The sequence below is a fragment of the Pelodiscus sinensis genome, chromosome 2 (assembly GCF_049634645.1).
Source record: "Pelodiscus sinensis isolate JC-2024 chromosome 2, ASM4963464v1, whole genome shotgun sequence".
NCBI lineage: Eukaryota > Metazoa > Chordata > Testudines > Trionychidae > Pelodiscus > Pelodiscus sinensis.
Window position 1 is genome coordinate 243,584,963 of NC_134712.1, and position 22,772 is coordinate 243,607,734.

General features: G+C 39.7%; 1 protein-coding gene across 9 annotated transcripts in view; it reads right to left on the reverse strand.

The window, feature by feature from the left end:
* ACTR3B (actin related protein 3B) overlaps positions 1-22,772 on the reverse strand; it is a 75,927-nt gene that overhangs the window by 50,465 nt on the left and 2,690 nt on the right. For 5 of the 9 annotated variants that reach the window (XM_075922773.1, XM_075922774.1, XM_075922775.1 and 2 more), the window contains exons 2-6: positions 10,301-10,356; positions 5,589-5,713; positions 3,665-3,775; positions 1,277-1,372; positions 828-935 (exon numbers count right to left, since the gene is read on the reverse strand). In XM_075922773.1, the coding sequence (XP_075778888.1) occupies positions 828-935; positions 1,277-1,372; positions 3,665-3,775; positions 5,589-5,713; positions 10,301-10,356 (496 nt within the window). Of the gene's footprint in view, positions 1-827; positions 936-1,276; positions 1,373-3,647; positions 3,776-5,588; positions 5,714-9,938; positions 10,028-10,300; positions 10,357-17,619; positions 17,680-22,772 lie in introns of those variants that run through there. The other 4 variants (XM_075922780.1, XM_075922779.1, XM_075922781.1 and 1 more) reach the window with 4 other exon arrangements.

Sequence of the window (22,772 nt, forward strand, 5' to 3'; positions counted from 1 at the left end):
AAACCAACTAGTTCTCTGTGCTTTGTTTATATATACTTGTGTGAAACAAAGCCAAACTAAGTGTACACTAAAGTGAAGACAGTATCATGAGGAAATATTCCATATTCAAAAGGTAGAATACTATACAAATGTCCAAAAAAACATTTTCAGTATAGAACTCAGGACACAGAAAAGTGTTACACCTTCAAAGGAGAAATGATCTCACCATCATGAAAGATTATCCACCACACTGATCAACTTTTTCATATTTGAGCAGCATTAATAAATATTGATCATTGGAAAAATTTGGATAAAGAAAGATGCACGGACAGGAATAAGACTCCTATTTATACAAGAATAGGACTCTCCAAAAGGCATATTGACTCCTTTTATAAAGCCTTCATGTTAGAAGACAGGATACTAGGCTAGATGGACCAAGTATGGCATTTCTTTCTGACCTCAAAGAGAAAGAACCATAATGGCATTTAATGAACTTAGATTTCAGTGTTTTACAGCTACTGTAATCACACTGTCAAGACTGGTTTGGAAAATATTGATTGTTCTGTATTAATATCACCACTATAAGATTGAAAAATTTAAAAATTTGATTTATATTTACATATCCTCTACTGCAGGCATATCTATAATTTGGTTCTAAAATGAATGTGTCGGCATCCCTTTTACACATATATACATTCTTTCCTCTAATCTCCACTACTCTTCCACAGTGCCACAATTAATATCCCCAAAACTGGACAAAAATAAAATTGATTTATTAACTGAAGACCAAAGAAACTTTCACAGTCACACAAAGAATTTAAGATTGTAAACTACAATTTACTACCTACCACAGGAATTACATGCGTTACTCCATCACCACTGTCAACGACTATTCCTGTTAATGTACGCTCGCCAACCTGCCGTGAAGTCCAAGATGCAGCTAAGGCCAACACTGCCTAGATAAGAAGCAAAGTTAATATTTAGATATGAATAGAACATGTTAATAGACAATTTTAGATAATCCTCATAGACTTTAAGGTCAGAAGGGACCATTATGATCATCTAGTCTGACCCCCTGCACAATGCAGGCCACAGAATCTCACCCACCCACTCCTGGATCCGTGCCTCATGCTACAGAGGAAGGCGAAAAACGTCCAGGGCCTCAGCCAATCTATCCTGGAGGAAAATTCCTTCCAGACCCCAAATCCTGCTTCAAACATTTTAGGTATATGCTTGCAGAAGACCATACATACTCCAGTTATACTGTACTTTAGAAGTATAGATTCACTTTGTTCACCTGAACAGCAATGTAAAGTCCTGGTATATTAAAAGATTCAAACATGATTTCTGCAAGATACTCTCTGTTTTCTGGAGTGTTCAGTGGCGGTTCTGTCTGTAAAGAAAAGTCACCTTATTAAATATCTAATGCAGTTCAGATTTTTATCAAATGAGGCTCCTGACACAGCAGTAATCAATTTTTTTCATTTTATGAATGTACTCAAGAACCCCAAATAAGTCCCAGGTAAACAGATCTGGATCCATTTACTCTTTGGAGGTTAGACGCAGGCCCAACCTTCCACAACATGATTGTTAACATTTCTTTGAAAAATTATTGATTATTTAGAAAAAGCTTTGGTTTGACATGTGAACAGAAATGACATCCAGGCAGACCAGGCTTTTCTCGCCGACGCCTGGGGTAGAGCAGCTGGGGCACTCCTGGGTGCTACTGGACCAACCCGGCAGCACCCCAAGCTGCTCTACCCCAGGTGTCCCCAAGGCAGAGCTGCTCTGCCTCGGGCTTCCTGTAGTCAGCCACTGGTCAGTTTCAGCAGCAGCTGACTTGGGGACGCCTGGGGCAGAGCAGCTGGGGTGCTGCCAGGTTGGTCCAGTAGCGCCCAGGTGCGGCGCTGCGGGGGACCTACCCAGCAGCGCCCCAGCTGCTCTGTCCCAGGTGTCCAGATTCAGCCGCTGTTGAAACTGATCAGCGGCTGATTCCAGGAAGCCCGGAGCAGAGCAGCTCTGCCACGGGCTTCCTGGAATCAGCCGCTGATCAGTTTCAGCAGCGGCTGACTTGGGAACACCTGGGTAGAGCAGCTGGGGCGCTGCGGGGACCTACCCGGCAGCGCCCCAGCTGCTCTGTCCCAGGCGTCCAGATTCAGCCACTGTTGAAACTGACCAGCGGCTGATTCCAGGAGGCCCGGGGCAGAGCAGCTCTGCCTCGGGCTTCCTGTAGTCAGCCGCTGGTCAGTTTCAACAGCAGCTGAATCTGGACGCCAGTTCCGACTTACATACAAATTCAACTTAAGAACAAACCTACAGTCCCTATCTTGTACGTAACCCAGGGACTGCCTGTACTGTGGCCATAATAAATAGCATGCCTTTGACATGTAAGCAGTACAAGAATTAAAAAAAAAAGTCACATTCAATGAATGACGGTGATCCCACAAACACTTTTGCAACTTCCCAATTTCCTACTGCAAGTGGTCCCATTGATTTCAATAGGACTACTCATCATAATAAAGTTAGACAAAGTGCATGTGTGTTTGCAGAATTTGTATACAAAGGATAATCTTCATTATGTACAGGAAGAAGACTTTGCCTCCAATGATTCTTCACATCCCTGCTACTCCTACATGAAAGGCAGTGAATTACCAAGGAAAATAGATGAAATCATCTGCATTAAATTTTAAGTAAACTAAAATCAAATTGTTTTTCAGGATTCCAAGCAAACAAGCAAATCTAGTTGCACACAACCACCTTTCCCAACAATTCATATAATGTTTAATCATGAACAAGTTTTAAGGTTCATCCAATCTGGGACCTTAACTACTTAATGGTGGTTTTACTTAAAAAAAAATACAGCTATGAATAATGTAGTCTTTATATTTGTCTCCTCCTATGTGCAACTACTGATTTAAAAAAAGAATTTTGCATTAGGTAACTAATTTAATCTTCAACAAAAACCTTTCACAGAAGGTAATACATAACTTTAAATATCTAAAAGGGTGTCACAAGGAGGAAGGAGAAAATTTGTTCCTCTTGGTTTCTGAGGACAGGACAAGGAGTAATGGGCTTAAAGTGCAGCAGGGGAGGTTTAGATTGGACATTAGGAAAAAATTCCTAACTGTCAGGGTGGTCAAATATTGGAATAAATTGCCAAGGGAGGTGGTGGAATCTCCCTCTTTGGAGATATTTAAGAACAGGTTAGATAGACATCTGTCAGGGATGGTGTAGACGGAGCTTGGCCCTGCCTTGAGGGCAGGGGGCTGGACTCGATGACCTCTCGAGGTCCCTTCCAGTCCTATTATTCTATGATTCTATGAACTGTACATATGATTGCTAACATATAGCATATTGCTAAGTGACATTTCTCCCTATTTCACTGTAATGCTTTATTTTGTTTGACTGAAGTCAGCCAATTACTGACAGATGTAATTCAATCAAGCCACCCAAAGCTTTAAAAAAATAAAGCCCAAAGCAAGAAGCCCACTTCAGGAGTAAAGAGTCGGTTTCCAGTAATGCGAGTTTATAAATTATTTCTAAAGCTATAAAAATGAAAAGTTACTAAAGGCTTCTAGGATTTATATATATAAATAAATAAATGCCTGTGTTTGGAATGATATCCAGCACAATTATTCCATCTCCCATTTGTGGAAGCATTTTCTCACCCAGTTCCTTTACACACCATTAAAAAGTAATGATCTTCAGGTTCAGCACGAAGATATTTGAAAATTACTTGCTCCATGAATCTCTCCATGAGATCCCAATCTTCAACAAGACCATGTCGTATAGGCCACTGAAGAAATAGAACATTTTAAATCATGTGTATGAGCCAATAGGTAATAAGGATGCAAAATTCCAATCAACAAGTTAACCAGTTAATTGACTAAGCAGGCTCCTGGCTCTGGGACTAGGGCTGCTGCTGCTGCTGCTAGACTCCCAGTCAGAGTCTGCCTGCCGGTCAGAATAGTCCCTTCCTACAGCAGGGGGGCCCAGACCCACCACGGACAGGGGATGCTCCAGCTGGCCGGTCAGAGCAGCCCGTCTGCTGCAGTGGAGGCGGGCCAGGCCTGCCATGGACAGAGGCTGCTCTGGCCAGTTAACTGGAGCCAGTAACATTAAAGGTAAGGCTTACCGAATAACTGGTTAATCATTCACATCCCTGATAGGTAACAATACAATGAACATGAGAAGCAAAATCCTAGTTTCTTCAATGAAAACCATAAATACAAATCTAGGTAAACATTGTGTGTCACCATTCTAATTATAAAAGAAAACCAATAATTTTAAGTTGTCCTCTCCTGAATCTCCCACTATGATTCTGTTCATGGACTAGGAGTCAGAAGACATAGGTTCTATTCTTAGCTCTGTTGCTGCCTTACTGGGTGACCTTTGGCAAAGAACTTCACCTCCCTCTACATCAGTTATCCCACCTGTAAACCAGGGATGTGAGACTTCTCATCCTTTGGAAGCATTTTACAATCTTGGAGTGATCAAAGATAAATAGAGAAAACAAGTCTTAAGTATGATATTATTTTAGACCATAGGTTCCTACAGGCAACGACTAGCTTTGCATATTTTTTCAGTGCCCAGCACACGACTGGTGTTTATCCTAATACATTAAAAAAAATCTGATATTTATTTTATGAATTTAATATATACCCTTATTTTATCAACGTCCCCACCCCAAAAATGTTCCTTCATAGGAAAAAGAAATAGTGAGGCACAGAGAAATGGGCTTATAGGATGACCCTGTGCAAAGGGGCCAGAGGACAAGTTCTGACATTCCTCAAAGCAAATTGATGAGCACCAAAATATACAGTAAATGTATTATAAATATAGATATTCTCTAATTTTCAGCAAGGGGAAATAAAAAGATTTTGCATCTATGACTATTTCAAGTTACTAACACTACTGGGAACAAGAAAGTGCCTTATATAAACGGACCCTCAAAAAAATGCATGTTATCAATGTTGCTATACCATTGGTAAAATACCTATTTAAAAAAAAAAAGAAAGAGGCCAACCCACCCACATTTGCAAATGCTAAACTGAAGCAAACTAAAGTAAATCCTTTCATTCTGCATTTGCAATAACTACAGGTGGGACCTCTCTGATTCAGCACCCTTGGGGTCTGAGCAGTCCCGAACCATGGAGTTTGCCAGACCACGAAGGTCAACTCTCCCCTCCCGGCTGTTGGCCCTACTCCCTGCTGACAGCCCCACTGCCACAAGCCCTGCTGGGGCTGCGCTCCCACCTGGGTCTGGAACTGTGCTCCCCATTGCATTAGGGGCACCAGTCTAAGATGCTCTCCTGGCCACCAGCCCTGCTGCCTCCCTCCCAAGTGGGGCTGCACTCCCCAACCCTGGCCAGCCAGGGCTCTCTGGTCCAGTAATAGCTGTGATCCTGCTAGACCACCGATGTTGCCAGACCAGAGAGTCCTGAATTTTAGAAGTTTAATTTGTAGTATACTTAATGATAGCAAACTTCAGATCATTGTTTAAATGTCTGTCAAATTTTTTTGAAATAATCTACAATAATGAAAACACAGAAAGAGTCAATTCAGGAAGATTTCTGAAAGATGCTTAAAGCATCATTATATATTCTTACCTTTGTAGCATACGTAGGTTTATCTATTGCTTCATCTCCTATGAAGAAGTCTAGATCATCAACCCCCTTCAGTACTCTCCTCTGGGCTTGGTCACCTACTTTTGCTGACTCTCTGATTGCAATACCTAAATAAATAAATAAAAATCCATTATAAAAGTCAGAGAAAAAGTTTCATTTTTAATGGAACACTGAGGTGTTAAGCATTCTCCTTTCCTGCTTTAAATAAAGCATTCAAGACTTCTTTTCTCAAAAATAAAGACTGGAATATAGGATGTGACAAGTTGACAAACTAACATATTAGCCTGCATTTTCAGTGCAGTGCAGAGGATTTGGTCACTCATCTACAATTATCATCAGTGGGAGTGGCAACCAAATCCCCACACAGATCACTTAAAAAATTTACCTTATTGCCAACTACAGGATTCAAGAAAGCGGTATATTTTTGTATTTCCAATTCAGTAGGCACTCCTGAAGTGAGGAAATCACAGGTTTTTCTGGGTCTCAATATATCAGGCATATTGGCGATTTCAGAGAAAGGAAAATGGGGAAGCAGTTGGATAAAGAAAAAATATTCTGAAACAGTAAATTACTGAGCCATTATTACGGCTAGTAAAAAAAATCAATTTGCAGCCCTATAGAGAAGCCGATTGAGACATTCATGCTTGTTATTAACAGGAGGCAACTATCACTAAAATCGCTAACAGAAGGCTGGTGTAGGCAGAAAGACTAAGCAGCAAGAAATCTAGGGCAAACTATGAATAAAAACAGAATAAACTACTGTAAAATGTAGCCTGCTTATTTACAATCTTGTTTCATTAAGCCAAAATCACACACTCAACTACTTATAATGGAGAACAGACAGTATTGTAAAATAATCACCTAAGAAGGCTACTATCAGTATTAGGACAAAGGACTTCTTTTCAAACCAGACCCCACAAAACATTCCAGTTGTCAAAAGCAGGATTTACATTAAATTAATAGTTATGAGAAATATTTTCTACCATATTGTACACACAAACCTATTTAGCTCAACATATAAATATATCTTTATAAACTCTTTCGATTTAGAAAATTGCCTAACACTAAAAATTATTAACTGAACCACATCATTATTATGCTATAGTTCTGAGAAAGGGTGCTTTCTCAGTTACTTCCTTGGACCTCAGGGCTTATCTAGCATTTCCTTACCTTGTAAAATATATCAAAAAAAGTCAGCATTCAAGGCAAGCAAACAAAAAAAAATACTGTGGGCATTAGAAAACTACATGCTGTATTAGATTAATGGAACAAATTTCTATACATCTTTTTAAAATACAGGAGAAACATAATTAGTATCTCAAATTTAAGGCAATATGTAGTCCATACCGAAGCTCTTAAGCATAATATACAAAACATTACTGAAATAAAGGACAACTAAAATCAATGGCATTTAAAAAGATATAAAATTTAGATTTGAACATTTTGCTTTAATATGCATCTATAAAAACAGGTAACTGATCCAAATAATGAGACCATTTTAATACACTAAGGGCACAGCACTTGTGCACCACAAAAGGTGGATATTGTATATTCCTAAAACTGGGAGTAATGGTCCCTATTGTAGTCTATCAAGTGTTATGTGCATACACCATAGTCCTGAAGCTGGAGCTGCTCAAAAGACTAATGCTTGGCAGTTCATGCATGCATCCTTGTATTGCCTCAGGGTTCCACATGAGTGCCAAGCAGTGCCAGCAGCTCCATGGCAGTTTCTTCCTTTGCCTCACCCAAGAAGCTGGTGTCCAGCTCCTTTGGCACAAATACAACAACAGCAAGATCAACCATACGGAGAGTAAGAAACAGGAACTCGTGGATTGAAAGGTCATCTCATCAGCTGGATGACAGATCCAGATCTCTAACTACTTGACACTGAAGTCCATGTATGACTGCATCCTAGAGCATATCGTGGCATGCATATACGTTATGTCCTTTGCCAGCCTGCACCCTTGTTGTCCGCAACATTAGCTGCAAAGACTCTATTCCCCTATGCATCATGTTCCACCAAAGGTCATTTCTTTGATGGGGACAGATCCAATACAAGTCTGTGGAAGGACTTCCTTCCTCCCATTCTCATTGACCATGACAGTTATAACAAATGCATCACTCTCAGGCCAGGGTGCTCATGCTGGAGATCACATGAGACACAGCACCTGGACAATGCGAGAGACCAGGACGTATATAAATATTCATGAACTTTGGGTAATATACAAAGATGCCACACATTATTACCAGCTATCCGTTATTAGGGATGTAAGCAGGTAGGCGAGTCAAGTACTCAACTACTCACTTCCCCCCCACCTACACACTTCCTCTGTATCAGAGGCAGGAAGGAGAGAGGGAACAGGAGCTGGTGGGGAGGAGCTGGCTGAAAAGTCAGATCCCCCTAACACCGCCTCCATGGTACCGCCTACTCCCTCCTGCCCCCCTGCTGCGGCAGTGAAGCATCCCCTGTTGCCTTAACATGCAAATGGGCATTGGAGAGCCCATGCTGGTGCTCACCCTCCTGTCACCGCACCGTGGGGCTGGTGCACATAAAATCCAGTAGCCTGGGCCTCCCTAGACACTGGTGAGCAAGGGGAATGTCTTTCTCCTTCTCAGTCAGGGCTGATTTTTCTGTGGGTCAGCAGCCCCGACCCTAAAAAAGGTTCCTCACCCCTCCTTAAAACCATGTCTTTGGGTATGTCTACACTACCCCGCTAGTTCGAACTAGCAGGGTAATGTAGGCATACCGCACTTGCAAATGAAGCCCGGGATTTGAATTTCCCGGGCTTCATTTGCATAAGCCGGGCGCCGCCATTTTTAAATCCCGGCTAGTTCGAACCCCGTGCCGCACGGCTACACGCGGCACAGAGTAGCTAGTTCGGATTAGCCTTCTAATCCGAACTAGCTGTACTCCTCGTGGAATGAGGAGTACAGCTAGTTCAGATTAGGAAGCCTAATCCAAACTAGCTACTCCGTGCCACGTGTAGCCGCGCGGCACGGGGTTCGAACTAGCCGGGATTTAAAAATGGCGGCACCCAGCTTATGCAAATGAAGCCCGGGAAATTCAAATCCCGGGCTTCATTTGCAAGTGCAGTATGCCTACATTACCCCGCTAGTTCGAACTAGCGGGGTAGTGTAGACATACCCCTACAGAAGGGGTCTATATTGTAACTGGAGATTCCTCAAGATGTGCAGACCCTGTGTATTCTAATTCCACCCTCCTTCCTCACTGCTGTGGCTCTGGAGGGCTGCAGTAGAGAAAGAACTAGAGATGTGGCCAGTCTACCACGCCCTTTACCACCCTGTGCCAAAACATGAGGCAATACAAAGGTGCATGTGGTGACTGCTAAGCAATACTACTTTGAAAAGGTCTGAGTCTGGGACCATGTGCATTACCTCGAGTGGAATATAGGTAGGGACCCTATAAAGAACCTCCAGGTACAAGTAAGCAATCTCCTCTTATCTGAACTGGATAGGGAATATGGATTTTATTCAGTTTAGTGAGAGGGCAGGAAGAATTCAGCTGCAGACTGGCTTCCCTCACAGCCAGGAACTCTTCCTTTTCCTTGCAGTACTGGTCAAGGGGCTCACCTCTGCCCTAGCAGGACAGCAGCTCTCCCACATCTTGCATATGCAGAGATCGGGAGTTATCAGCCCTGTATCAGCATAGGGAGCTCTCTGCAGCTCCAGTGTCATGGCCCCACTGCTATGACAGAGAGGCTGAAGAGGGCTCCCTGTACTGCCACAGAGCCGATGATACCCAGTCACTGCAAAGTGCAGGGAAAGCTGCAATCCTGGCAGGGCAAAGCAGCATCTCTGGCCAGTATTTCTGCTCTGTCCTATTAGGACTGCAGCCTCCCTCCCCACTTGGCCAGGGTCCAGTGTCACCCGCCTGCCTCTGAAGTTCAGCTGTCATAACCCTGCTCACTGACTCTCATGATAGCTGGGCTTCAACTGGCACCCTGCACAGCTCTAGGAGCCATTCAGCAGCCTGGTAGCTTTGCTGGTAGCCACGTCTGTCCTGCTTCTCCTCCTCACAGTCTTGGTTGGGGGTCTCTGCTCTATTATCCAACCCTTGACATTACCTGACTCCCTTCTGTGTCGCTCAGCATGAGATACATGAATTCTATGTAGAGCAGAATGTATCTCATGCTGAGGGACAAGGTAGAGGTTCTGATAATGCAGAGGTTCAGATACAGAGGAGTATACTGTACATGGCTTCCAACAAGGGACTATATCATTTAGCATTTGTTTTTACTTTTTCTAGAATCCCAGCCTGCATAAAGCTGGATAGACACTGCAGGAAAGTGGTACCCGCATTTCAGTACTTACCTTGACAAGAAGTCTCCCAGTACTACCCAAGCCGCAACCATGCTGTCAGGTAGAGAGGAAGTACCTTGTATTCTGTCTAAACCAAAATCCTGGCAGAAAAACATTAGAGATAGGAAGGAAATGGGACTAGAGTTCTTTTTATCTTAGTCATAGCAAGCAGAAGTAGATTTAATTAAAATAATCCTGGCAAATTTCATGAAGGAGTTCCTGTTAGTTATACTCGAGCCAAGGATGCGGATATAATGAATAACCCTTCCCATATGGACAAGAGACCTTGGAAGATTGCATAAAGAACTGGAAAACAAATTGTGTATTGCTCATCATAATTTTGTACATCAGTAGTTGGGGCAAAAGTTACTTACATGATGGAATAATGAACTGTGGTTCCGTATTTCCTGCATAGCCAAGTTTTGTGTACCTAAAAAATTTATCAAAAGAAATCAGTTCATTTTCAAGCTCAAAACTGACTATACAAAGCAGAGACAATGATCACGCTGTGTACAGTGTGACAGCTAAACAAGTGTAGGGACCATCTACTTTGTTAGACACAGATCTGCTCTGAAAAATGACTAAATATCACATGGTGGAGTTCCATATTTATGTCCAATGATTTAAGTATCAAACATTCTCAGTTTACAAGTGAAAAGGTATCCTCTTCACCCTCCTCCTAATTACCAACTCAACTAAGGTTTTCTCTATCTTACTTATTACTTGTAAAAAAAGGTTCAGTGGGACATATTATTCTGTTAACATAAGAACAGCCACACTGGGTCAAACCAAAAATCCATCTAGCCCAGTATCCTGTCTTTTGACATTAGCCAAAGCCAGGTGCTCCAAAGGGAATGAACAGGGCAGGTAATCATTTAGTGAGCCATCCCAATGCCCATTCAGATCTTTTGTACTCTAACATCTACACAATCCTATGGACACTGACAGGGTTAGCAGCAGGACTTCTCACACTTGTGCCTTACGTTTATATTGTCTAATGGAGGCAGACGAGAACAAGAGATATGTTTGAAGCTGTGATGGATAGGAGGAATGCTGGCCTCCTAAAAGGTAGCTAGCATGGTGGTTAGCAAAGGGCCAGAAGAACCAATGGGAACACAGTGCTGAAATTTGAATTGTGTAAGATACCTTGCCTGTTTTCTTTGTATAGAGAAATTAAGCCAGGAATTGAGAGATGCAAAATGATGTAAACCCAAGCAGGATTACCATGCTTCCAAGGAATTTGGGGCATGGAAGTGGACTGAACCAGGAAGGGATCAATAAAGGGATGAGATCAATAAAGGGAAAATGTGTATTTATTCACGATTAAGGTATTTTTCTTTATTTTTGATTGTTTGGTTTAAATTTCTCTGTGTGAATCCATGCTTTCCCTCCTGCATTCACCATTTAAGTTATTGCCCAAAGGACTATGGTTCTTTGTGTTTTGATTTGTTCTTTCCTAGTTGCTCTATAACATCTAGCAACCAAGTATGCTTTATCAAGTATATCTTTTGTTTTGCTAATAAAAATCACCTTTTAAGCTGATGATTTGGTTCTTGTGTCCTGGAACATAACAGGGGTCTGCGTGTATATCTGCCTGCCTGAGATGGGGCAATTCGCTACCAGAAACAGCAGCTTGTTTCTCTCTTTTCAAGCTCTTTGGGGCAAAAGTTCTTCAGGTATCCCTGGGGGAGGAATTCAAGTGTTTCCCCCCCCCCTTTTTTTTAGGGTAAATCACTTGATAGTGGCAGCTTTTGTTTTTTTTCTTAGAGCCAGGGCATCTGTAACTGGGAGTTTTTAGAAGCAGAGCCTAGAGGCAAACGTATTTAAGGTCTTTGAAGGCCCCCATCTTCTGTACTCAGAGTGCCACAGTGGGGAATCAGCCCAGACAGAAGCGTAAGTCTGAGAGCCAGGAACTAGTGTTTTACACCTGGCTGTGATACAGATATTTTCTGTAACATTGAGCAAGTTACTAAGCTTCTTCACAGAGTGGAAAAATTTTAATTTTTTTAGATCAATTTTTATTTAAATCAAATAATTTTCAGCTCTAAAAACCAACCTATTTGAAATTATATCTATATTAAGTCCTACAATTATTATAATCTGTTAAATTATTTAAATAAGAAACAAAATATAAAAGTAAGCAGTAATGTTTGCTACTGAAATGTTAAAGGAAGTCAAACCACAGAACAAGTAAAAAGCACATTTGATCCCATCTGGAGCTAGAGTTGGTTTTAAAACAGTTTTGGACAGGAATAGCCTCTTCTGTAGGTGCAGAGGGAATATATTCTTCACAGTTCAGTTTATTCAACTAGTTCAGTTCAATAACTAGTTCATTCAGATTTAAGAAGACAGTTCTTAAAAGTTGAAACAGCAGGAAAGCCTGTTTATCTCTTCTTAGCTATAAATAAAAACTAACTGTGAGAGGATATCCACTAATTTTAAAATAATGATGTAGATAGTTACCAGAAACAATCAATTCAATTCACTATCTTCTTTGTCAGTTAGTGCAAAACATGTTTGGATAATTTATTTTTATCTATCCAGTACACTTAAGATTTTTTTAAATCAAACACCACACTGGTTTTGTGCATTTTAATTGAATAATAATTTTCATCAGAGCTTGACACAAATAACAAGTAGGAAAATAGTGCAATAAAGAAATATACCATTCACCATTCTCTAACATAGTACAAAAAATAAAAATGGATGTGAATCAACTTAAACAATCATACAGCTTAACATGCAATGTATGTAGATATAGTGTGTCCTCCTATTTACCAAAATGTAGCATCAAATTTAGTATAAAGACTTTATCTACTTGAAAATCAACATGTTTTAATGGTTACCAAAAATGAAATTAAATTTGTTATTTTCTTAAAGAAAATTTCAAATGTAAAACACATTAAAATACATTATTTAAATCAAGCTTTTCTGCTTGCCAGAGTACATGAAAATGGATGACTTTTTAAATGTTATTTAATTACATTTTTTTTTAAACATAAACATGGTTAAAATGAAATCTGAATTCAATAAATTAAGGTCTAAACATAATCTCAAAATATTTTAAAAGTATGCTGAATCCATGAGTCTATCAAAAATTTTGATCTAGATGCTACTTTTCTCTTAAAAAAAAAAAGTATCAAGGGGAACATCCAGGTCAAGCTTTATAAATATAGCATGTAAGTCCCAAACTGTATTAAGGATTCGTTCCTGTGGAGGACCGAGGGACTGAGCTACTAGTTTCAAGAGACTGGAAAAGTCACCACAGGTATTGCCATCCAGCCCCTGACTCTATGAGGCACCATCATATCTTTCGTCAGGATCATCCTCTGAACCCACATAAGTAGTTTCATGCGCCGATTTTATGGCTTCGCCCTCCCTGAGCTCTGACTGGCTCAGTTTTCCATTTATTAATATTCACGACTCCACCCACATGGAAATGTACTTTCCAGCTCACAAAGAACACTGAATTACCAAGTAACTACCAGCCCTTGCTTCAGAATGGTTCTGGGCACTTCAAGTAAATGGCCTTGCTCTGTCTCCTTGCATGTGTATATACAAAGACATACAAAAATAAATCTGTTAATTTCTCAACTACCTCCTCTTGTCTCTAGAATCACAGAATCCCAAGGCTGGAAGAGACATCAGGAGGTCATCGAGTCCAGCCCCTTGCCCAAAGCAGGGCCAGCCCTAACTAAATCATCCCAGCCAGGGCTTTGCCAAGCCGGGACTTAAAAACCTCTAGGGATGGAGATTCCACCACCTCCCTATGTAATCCATTTCAGTGCTTCACCACCCTCCTAGTAAAATAGTTTTTACTAATATCCAACCTAGACTTCCCCCAGAGTGGGCCGGAGCCTACTTTGAGAAAGCTGCGAACAGGTTACTCTGGTTTGTTTATCTAAAGGCTCCATAGCCACGGAGCCTTGCAGCTCCCATTGGCTCCAGTTTGCCATTTACAGCCAAGAGGAGCCGCAGGAAGCATTTAAAGGAATGACTATTATTAAGTCACAGTTCTGCCTAAAAAGTATAACTGAATTATTGTGACTAATAACCTGTAAAATTAATAGAATAAATACATTAGAAAAAGTATATTACATGCATAGGAATACATATCTATTTTCAGTTGTTTAGTTTGGGTATACTCAATTTTACTGACACCCATTTAGGGATAATCAGTTTTGTGTGTGAGTGAAGAAAAACATTTTAAAAGTAGGAAAATATGACTGTGATGACAAAAAGACTCAGAAACAGATACCACACCCTGAATTACTTTTAATTCATTTTTTATACTGACTAGATTTCCAAATTGAACTTCAGCCTGGGAATTAGCCTTTGGAGCCTAACACACACCTATGGTTATATTATCTAGAATATAAATATTTAAACTTGGGTGGCAGACTATCTGCCTCAATCACAGATGCCAACTCCATAGGTGCTCCAGAGCTAGAACATCTACAGAAAAAATTAGTGGGAGCTTATCACCCAGGGCAGCCAAGCTCCCTTCCTCCCACCCCACACAGAAGCTCCTGCCTTCCAGAAGCCTTGCTGATCAATTCCTTCAGCTCCCTCCCAGCACCAACCACACGCTGCAGATCAGCTGTTCTGCAACATGCAGGAGGTATTGGGAGGGAGGAGGAGTTGGGACATGGCACACTTGGGAGAAGAAAAACAACAGGTAGGAAGAGGAATGGCAAGGGTAGAGGACTTTGGGAAAGGGATGGAGTGAAGGCAGGGGCTAGGGAAGAGCACAACTTGAGCACCCTGGGGAAAGTTGGAAGCCGGTGCCTGTGACCTCAGTACATGGCTCACCAATGTTGCTTCCATGTTTATAGTAGAAAAGTTAAAACTCAAAGATAAATCTTGCTGTTGACACTCTAGAAAGAACTCAGTTCTTGCTGCTTTTTGGATCATTTCTTTATGAATTTTAAAGAAGTTTCATAGTCTGTAATAGTTAATAAACGGTTACCTAATATCAAAAGGCTTCATGAATTTCCTGCAAACAAACAGTTCATCATACCTATTCAAGAAGAATACTTACTTTTCATAGCTAAGCCACCAACTTGATGACAATGATTTTAACAACTAAAGTATTTATTACAACAGAATTCTGTGGCTGTAACAAGAGAGCACACTATTCCATTATTTTGACTGTAGATATTCTGAGAAACTTGAAATGGGATGACTTCCATGAAGATGTGTGAAGTAGAAAAGTTGTTTTTTTTTTAAATCTATGGAACTAAAAGCCCTCTTGTATTGGAATATACCTCTAAATTCACACCTAACATACTACAATAATAGTCTTTGTACAAGATACAAAGAGTCTTTGGGTACGTCTAGACTACATACCTCTGTTGCCAGAGGCATGTAGATTAGGCTACCAGACATAGGAAAATGAAGCAGCGATTTAAATACTGCAGACACTTTTTGAGAAGCACTAAAAAGAAGTTGAGTAGAGCTCAAATAAATGTTTAAATAGGGTTACCAGAGGAAGTAAAATAATGTTGGTGTATCATGGCTGTTCAAAGACTTATGGAGTGGCAGTAGACACTTCAGTAATTAGCTGTGTATCTGAATTTCCATTTTAAGCCCAGTGTTGGACTACCCCTTCTTCCCAAAAAATTCTGCAAACAATGGAAAATCTGCCTCATAGCTGACAGATGAGACTGAGCTAAGGAAGAATTTTTATCAAATGAGAAGTGAATTAAAAAGAGTGTTCCAAAATTATTACATATGCAAAACAGGTGTTCCCCAATGTTCAAATAGTTTTCTAACTTTTTTCTCCCACTTCGTAGCAAAAGTGGGAGAGATAGATTTAAAAATATAAGATGGATCCAGTAAACAATATGGTTGTCATCTAATGTATATGACTAGAGATTAGGCAATTAAATTCATTTTGAAAGTTGGCAACAATTTTAATAGTAGTTTCAGAAAGGCATATCAGCTCTTATGATCTTAAAATAGATTGACCTTTTCCATGCAGAGATAGATGTGAACATGTAAACTGATCACTAGGTAAATTTATCCTTTGAGAAAGGAGATTTATTCCACCAAAAGTGAAGTGAGTCAGATAAGTTGTTTGCAACCTAAGATATTTTAAAAAGTAGTAGTCATCTCAGATAGAAAATACTTCCTAAGAGACATTTGTTTGCATGGAAGATGGAAAATGTATTAATTTTTTTATTAGATTCACCTTTCTGACAGGAGAAATGAAATAACCTCCTCACAGCCTACTATATTCACTTTCTGCACACCTTATAATTCCATGTGCCCACCAGCCATGCAACTCTCCAATACATTCTTGCTGTCTCCCCACTATGAACAAAACTCCTAATAGCCTTACTTACCTGAGAAGAAAAAAAGACTAATGCATGGAAAAAGCATCAGACTTTGATGTCAGAAATGTGTTCATTGGAAAAAATATATCAATGCTTGTGGTGCACATTTTCAAGACTCTACATGCAAAAAAGGAAAGGCATCTCTCCAGCAGGGTGGATTAAAAAAAAAATCAATTATTTTTAAAGAATTTTTTAAAATCAGATTTTCCTCAAAAAGCATTTTAGCAAAAAAAAAAATCCAATCTAAAGATAGTTTAAATTAAGACACATTATAGCTCAAAGGTATCTCATCATGGAATAGGGATTATAAATTCTAGTTCTATAGTTTGAATCACTATATTCATGTAATTTATCGGAAAAGTTTTGTAAATGAGACCCAACAGTTGACGGATGAGGGAGCTCAGTCTTATGGGGTTCCAAAGGCTTCTGTATAGAAATATTAACCTAAACAGTCTATCTTCCCAATGGGACACAGTGCTCAGTCTAAAAGATACCGTCAGGGATGCTTTGTTTTGCAGTTCTCAAACTGTGGATTTGTGACTCCAGAGATAACATGCTTGTTGACAGCAAAATGATTTTAAATAAAAAGGTGAGAAATAGAAGACCTCAATCCTACTATCCCTTTGCAAATTTGCGTACAAAGAGTCAATCCTTTAATTCTCTCTAAAAGTGAAAAGTTTCAAAAAGTTCAATGAATAGAAGATTGTTGGGGGCAGAATAGATCAACACAAGGAGAAGAAGTCCAAAGGTAAATGTGAAAAGGGAGGGACAAGCAGTAGAAACAAAAGTGAAACTGAGCAGCATACTCCAGAAGTCTTCAGGTCTTTCTAAGTGTAGCCTTCATTGATTTGAGATCTACCATACTATTCTTTCACTAGAAGGGAAAATCTATAACGGCAGCAGGCCATAAAAGAGACCCAGTTTGGGAATATTTTCATGAAGTTCCTCTACCTGTGAGTAAGACAGTCATGTGAGCAAAATGCAAACACTGCAACAAAGAAATGCAAAGCCTAGTTGTCCACATGAAACCACATCATGAGAAGTGTTCCCTTTTTAGGAGAAAGCTGCATGATGAAAGGAACATGTGTGAACATGCAGGATCTTCCAGTTGGTAAACTTTTTTCTTAAGGACTGCCTATCTTACTTCTCAACTATTCTTGAATTCTCATTTTTTAATACAAATATAGTTGTTACTCTATGGTACTATCATTTTTTATGCATTTGTGATTAAAAAAATAGCTGAAATAGGCAGATCTTCCTTTTACAATTTCACCTTTGAAATAGTACTGTGTCAGTGAATGCAGTGAGTAATATTAAATGAGCAGAATGGTAATAGTAATTAAACACAGTAAAACCTGTGTTATCCGGCACGCTCAGGAATTAGGGCCTTCCGGTTATCTGAGGGTCCCATCAACCTAGGAAAAACCAATGGACAATAATAGTAAAACTCAAGTTTTTAATATTGGTAGTTTTGTAATGTGAGGCAGTTGGTCTCACATTTCTATTTTAAGTTAAAGATGATTAGTACTTCTTAAATAAAAAAGTGTTAAGCCAATCATGGTAAACCAAGCCAGGCCTGTGCGCCTGAAGATATGACAGTATTGTGGCTGGGGGCAATGCCAGTTAAAGTTTTATGGTTAACAGAGTGCCGGATAACAAAGGTTTCACTGTAATTGCATTGACTTATTTTGTTTAGAAAATTCATCCTCAACATACAGGATTCTGAAGATTATACACCTTCAAGATCACCATCATTTTCTATAGTTTCAGAGTGATGTCCCAATAAGGTTTCAGTCACAGTTACAGTATATCACCTGCAGCAAAAAGAGGGGAAAAAAGCTCCATCATCCAGAAACAACCATAAATAAGTTTGTTGTAAGAACCAGCAGATTACAAAAAGAGATAATTGATGAAAAATTGTCTGATTTGTTTATGCAACAAACTCTCCATCTGGTAGAAAATGCATACTTCATTAACATGGTTCAGTCATTAAAGCCAGGATACAGTCCAACCAACAGAGCAGATGTCACAGGTAAATTGCTGGGTAAAGTGTATGAAAGAAATTGAGCAGTGTGCAAGAAGTCTAGAGGGTAAAATTTTGAACCTGAGTCTTGATGGGTGGAGCAACGTCCACAATGATCCTGTTGTATGTGATTGTGTGACAACAGAGAAGGGAACGTCTTCCTTGCAGAAATGATACATCAGAAAATGCACACACACAGCAGAATACTTACAAGAAGTAACAGTAAAAGCTATAACAAACTGAGAAAAAAATCAAATATTTTGCACACAGGTTGGTCAAAAGCAATGCTGCAAATGTACATAAGATGAGAAGAAATTTAGAAAAGAGTCCCATGCTAATAACATACAGCTGCAGCGTTCATTTGAAGCACCTCCTAGCCAAAGACTCCACTGTTCCAGAAATAATGGCTAAGTTTGAAATTGCAAAATACTTCCATAATGACCACTTTGCAGCAGCTGCTCTGAAAAAAAGTCAGAGGAACCAAGCTGGCACAAGACGTGCAATGGAACTCAGTAGTGGACTGGTTTGAGCACTATATCAAGAACTGGCCTAATCAGATGACAGTTTGTGAACAAAATCATAAAAAAATAGATGGCACTGTCACAACCCAAGTTCTCAATATGGGATGTAAGAGAAATGTTGCACATGCGCTGAGTACCCTGAAGTCTATTTCTGTAGCCTTGAACAAAATGCAGGGAAATAGCTGTTTTATTGCTGATGCTGCTGAAATTTGGAAGGAACAGAGATCTTTAAGAGAGAAATATTTGATAAGAGTTAAATTACAACCATTAAAACAACGAATGGGACAAGCACTATCTCCAGCTCATTTGCTTGCAAATATTTTCAACACTCAGTACCAGGGTCAAACGTTAACTGCTAAAGGAGAGGAGTTGGCTAAAAAATGGGCATCCAGCAATCATCCCTCCATAATGTCAATTATAATAAACTTCAGAGCTAAGTGTGAATCATTCCAGAAATGTATGTTTGCTGATGATGTTCTAAAGAAAGTCACACCAGTGAAATGGTGGAAGTCACTTAAGCGCTTAGATTCAGAGGCTGCTGAAGTGATAATTTCACTTTTAACAGCAGCAGCTTCTTCTGCCAGTGTAGAAAGACTATTTTCTTCCTTTGGACTAATTCATTCCAAATTGAAAAATTGTTTGGGACCTGAAAAAGCAGGAAAGCTTGTTTTTCTTTTCCAGATTATGAACAAACAGGAAAATTAAGGTGAAGATGACTGAGTTAGCTGCAGAAGCCAATCTTTTAAGTTTCGCATGTTGACCTAGCTGACATAGTCAATTTAATTTTGTTTTTTTAATACAGTATTTCATTTAACTATTTAAAAACAATTTAACAAAAACTTTGTTTAACTAAGCTCAAAAAATCACTTGCTTGTTTTGTTAAAATACTATGCAGTTGAAGAAAAAAATCCAAAATACATAATATTATTGTTTTAGTTAAACAATGTAAATGTCAATTTATGATAATGATATTCTCCCCCTACTACAGCATGGCAAGAAAATCCTCCAAATATTAATGATTACCCTGTTGAATTGGAAATAGTTCACCTGTCAATAACTTCATAAATATCTTCTTCAATTGCCTTTGGAAAACAAAATAACCAAACAATAATTCGCTTTCTGATATAGTTGTAAAACTAATCTGAAAAGTTTTCAAAATAAATCACTGTTTAGAAATGCATAGTGTGTACCTTCTAAAAATGAAACTTACATCCGAGTCATGAAGAATACACATTAAGGTTATTACAACCAACAAGAATGCACTTTGATGTAGAAAACCATGATTAAATCAAGTCTTCCTGACTAGTGATTTAAATAGTAATTTAAATAAATTTGATTTAAACCAATCCACCCTGCTTTTCACAGTCGAATAAAGGTAGTTCAGTAAATGTAATTATGAATGTGGATACCTCCAAATCTTTCAGTTTCTTCTAACTCTCACCTTAATTCTGAGTTCTTCAGAGAAGGCACAAAGAGGATTGTTTTTAATTTTAACACACACACACACACACACACACACACACACACACACACACACACACACACACACACACACACACACACACACACACACACACACACACAGAGTTTCGTACCTCTGTCTTGCAAATGGGCTGATGAGGTAGGGGCTTCTGCCCAGCAGGAAAAGGGGTCTTGGGATTTCAGCAGCAGCAAGACTGAAGCCATGAACTTTGGCAGGCACCTCCCACAGGGATCAAACTATAGGTGAGTCCCCAGAAAAATCTTCAAATAGGTATTACTTTTTTCAGACATGGTCTGTGATTTCCCATTCCCTGGCTCCATCTCACCTAATTCAAATAAGGTAGAACAGTGTCCTAAATATGCTAACACTTGGCATGGCTTGCAGTCTGCTCTCAGACTTTTACGATTCTTTAACTTTTGAAAAAGCACCTTCCCAAACACAACCAATGCAATGTTGTCTTCCTGAATCAGCTGGAAGACGGATCTCTTAACACAGATTAAGCAGTCAAGGTTCCTTCGGTGAAAGATCGCCTCCCCTCTTCAGAGCAGTGAAACTACTATGTTTGCTATTCCAGCAACGGGATTAAACTAGCTTCTGTACCCTTCACCCATGAAACATAACTGGAATGACTAATAAATCTCAACAGAAAGACTCATAGAATCATAGAATACTAGAACTGGAAGGGACCTTGAGAGGTCATCGAGTCCAGTCCCCTGCCCTCACGGCAGGATCAAGCACCGTCTAGATCATCTCTGACAGATGTCTAACTTGCTCTTAAATGTCTCCAGCGATGGAGATTCCACAACCTCCCTAGGCAATTTATTCCAGTGCTTAATCACCGACAGGAAGTGTTTCCTAATGCCCAACCAAAACCTCCCTTGCTGTGCAGTTTAAGCCCTTTGCTTTCTGTCCTATCCTCAGAGGCCAAGGAGAACAATTTGTCTCCCTCCTCCTTGTGAGACCCTTTCAGATACCTGAAAACCGCTATCATGTCTCCTCTCAGTCTTCTCCTTTCCAAACTAAATAGCTCATGTTCTCTAGACCTTTAATCATTCTTGTTGCTCTTCTCTGGACCTTCTCCAATTTCTCCACATCTTTCTTCAAATGTGGTGCCCAGAACTGGACACAATACTCCAGTTGAGACCTAATCAGTTCAGAGTAGAGCAGAAGAATGACTTCTCCTGCCTTGCTCACAACACTCCTGTTACTGCATCCCAGAATCATGTTTGGTTTTTTTGCAACAGTGTCACACTGTTGACTCATAGTTAGCTTGTAGTCCACTATGTTCTCTAGATCCCTTTCTGCAGTACCCCTTCCTAGACAGTCGCTTCCCATTCTCTATATGTGAAACAGATTGTTTCTTCCTAAATGGAGTACTTTGCATTTGTCCTTATTAAACTTTATCCTATTTACCTCAGACCATTTCTCCAGATCATTTTGAATTATGACCCTATCCTCCAAAGGAGCTGCAATCCCTTCCAGCTTGGTATCATCTGCAAACTTTATAAATCTATATTCTCTATGCTATTATCTAAATAATTAATGAATATATTGAACAGAACTGGTCCCAAAACAGACCCCTGCGGAATTCCACGTTATGCCCTTCCAGCAGGACTGTGAACCATTAGTAACTACTCTCCGAGTACAGTTATCCAGCCAGTTATGGACCCACCTTATAGTATCCCCATCGAAGTTGTATTTGCCTAGTTTATTGATAAGAAGATTATGCGAGATCATATCAGATGCCTTACTAAAATCTAGGTATACTACATCTTCTCCCTTACCCACAAGGCTTATTAGCCTATCAAAGAAAGCTATCAGATTGGTTTGACATGATTTGTTCTTTATAAAGCCATGCTGGCTGTTACCTATCACCTTATTTTCTTCCAGATATTTGCAGATGAATTCCTCAATTACTTGCTCCATTATCTTTCCCTGTACAGTAGTTAAACTGACTGGTCTGTAGTTTCCTGGGTTGTTATTTCCCTTTTTACAGATGGGTACTAGATTTGCCTTTTTCCAGTCTTCTGGAATCTCTCCTGTCTTCCATGATTTTTCAAAGATGATAGCTAAAGGCTCAGATACCTCTTCTATCAGCTATTTGAGTATTCTAGGATGCATTTCATCAGTCCCTGGTGACTTGCAGACAGCTAACTCTAAGTAATTTTTAAGCTGTTCTTTTTTTATTTTATCTTCTAAACCTACCCCCTTCCCACTAGCATTCACTATGTTAGGCATTCTTTCATCATCAGACTTCTTGGTGAAGACTGAAACGAAGAAGTCATTAAGCACCTCTGACATTTCCAAGTTTCCTGTTATTGTTTCTCCCTCCTCACTGAGCAATGGACCTACCCTGTCTTTGGTCTTCCTCTTGCTTCTAATATATTTATATAATGTCTTCTCATTACCCCTCATGTCTCTAGCTAGTTTGAGCTCATTTTGTGCCTTTGCCTTTCTAATCTTGCCCCTGAATACATGTAT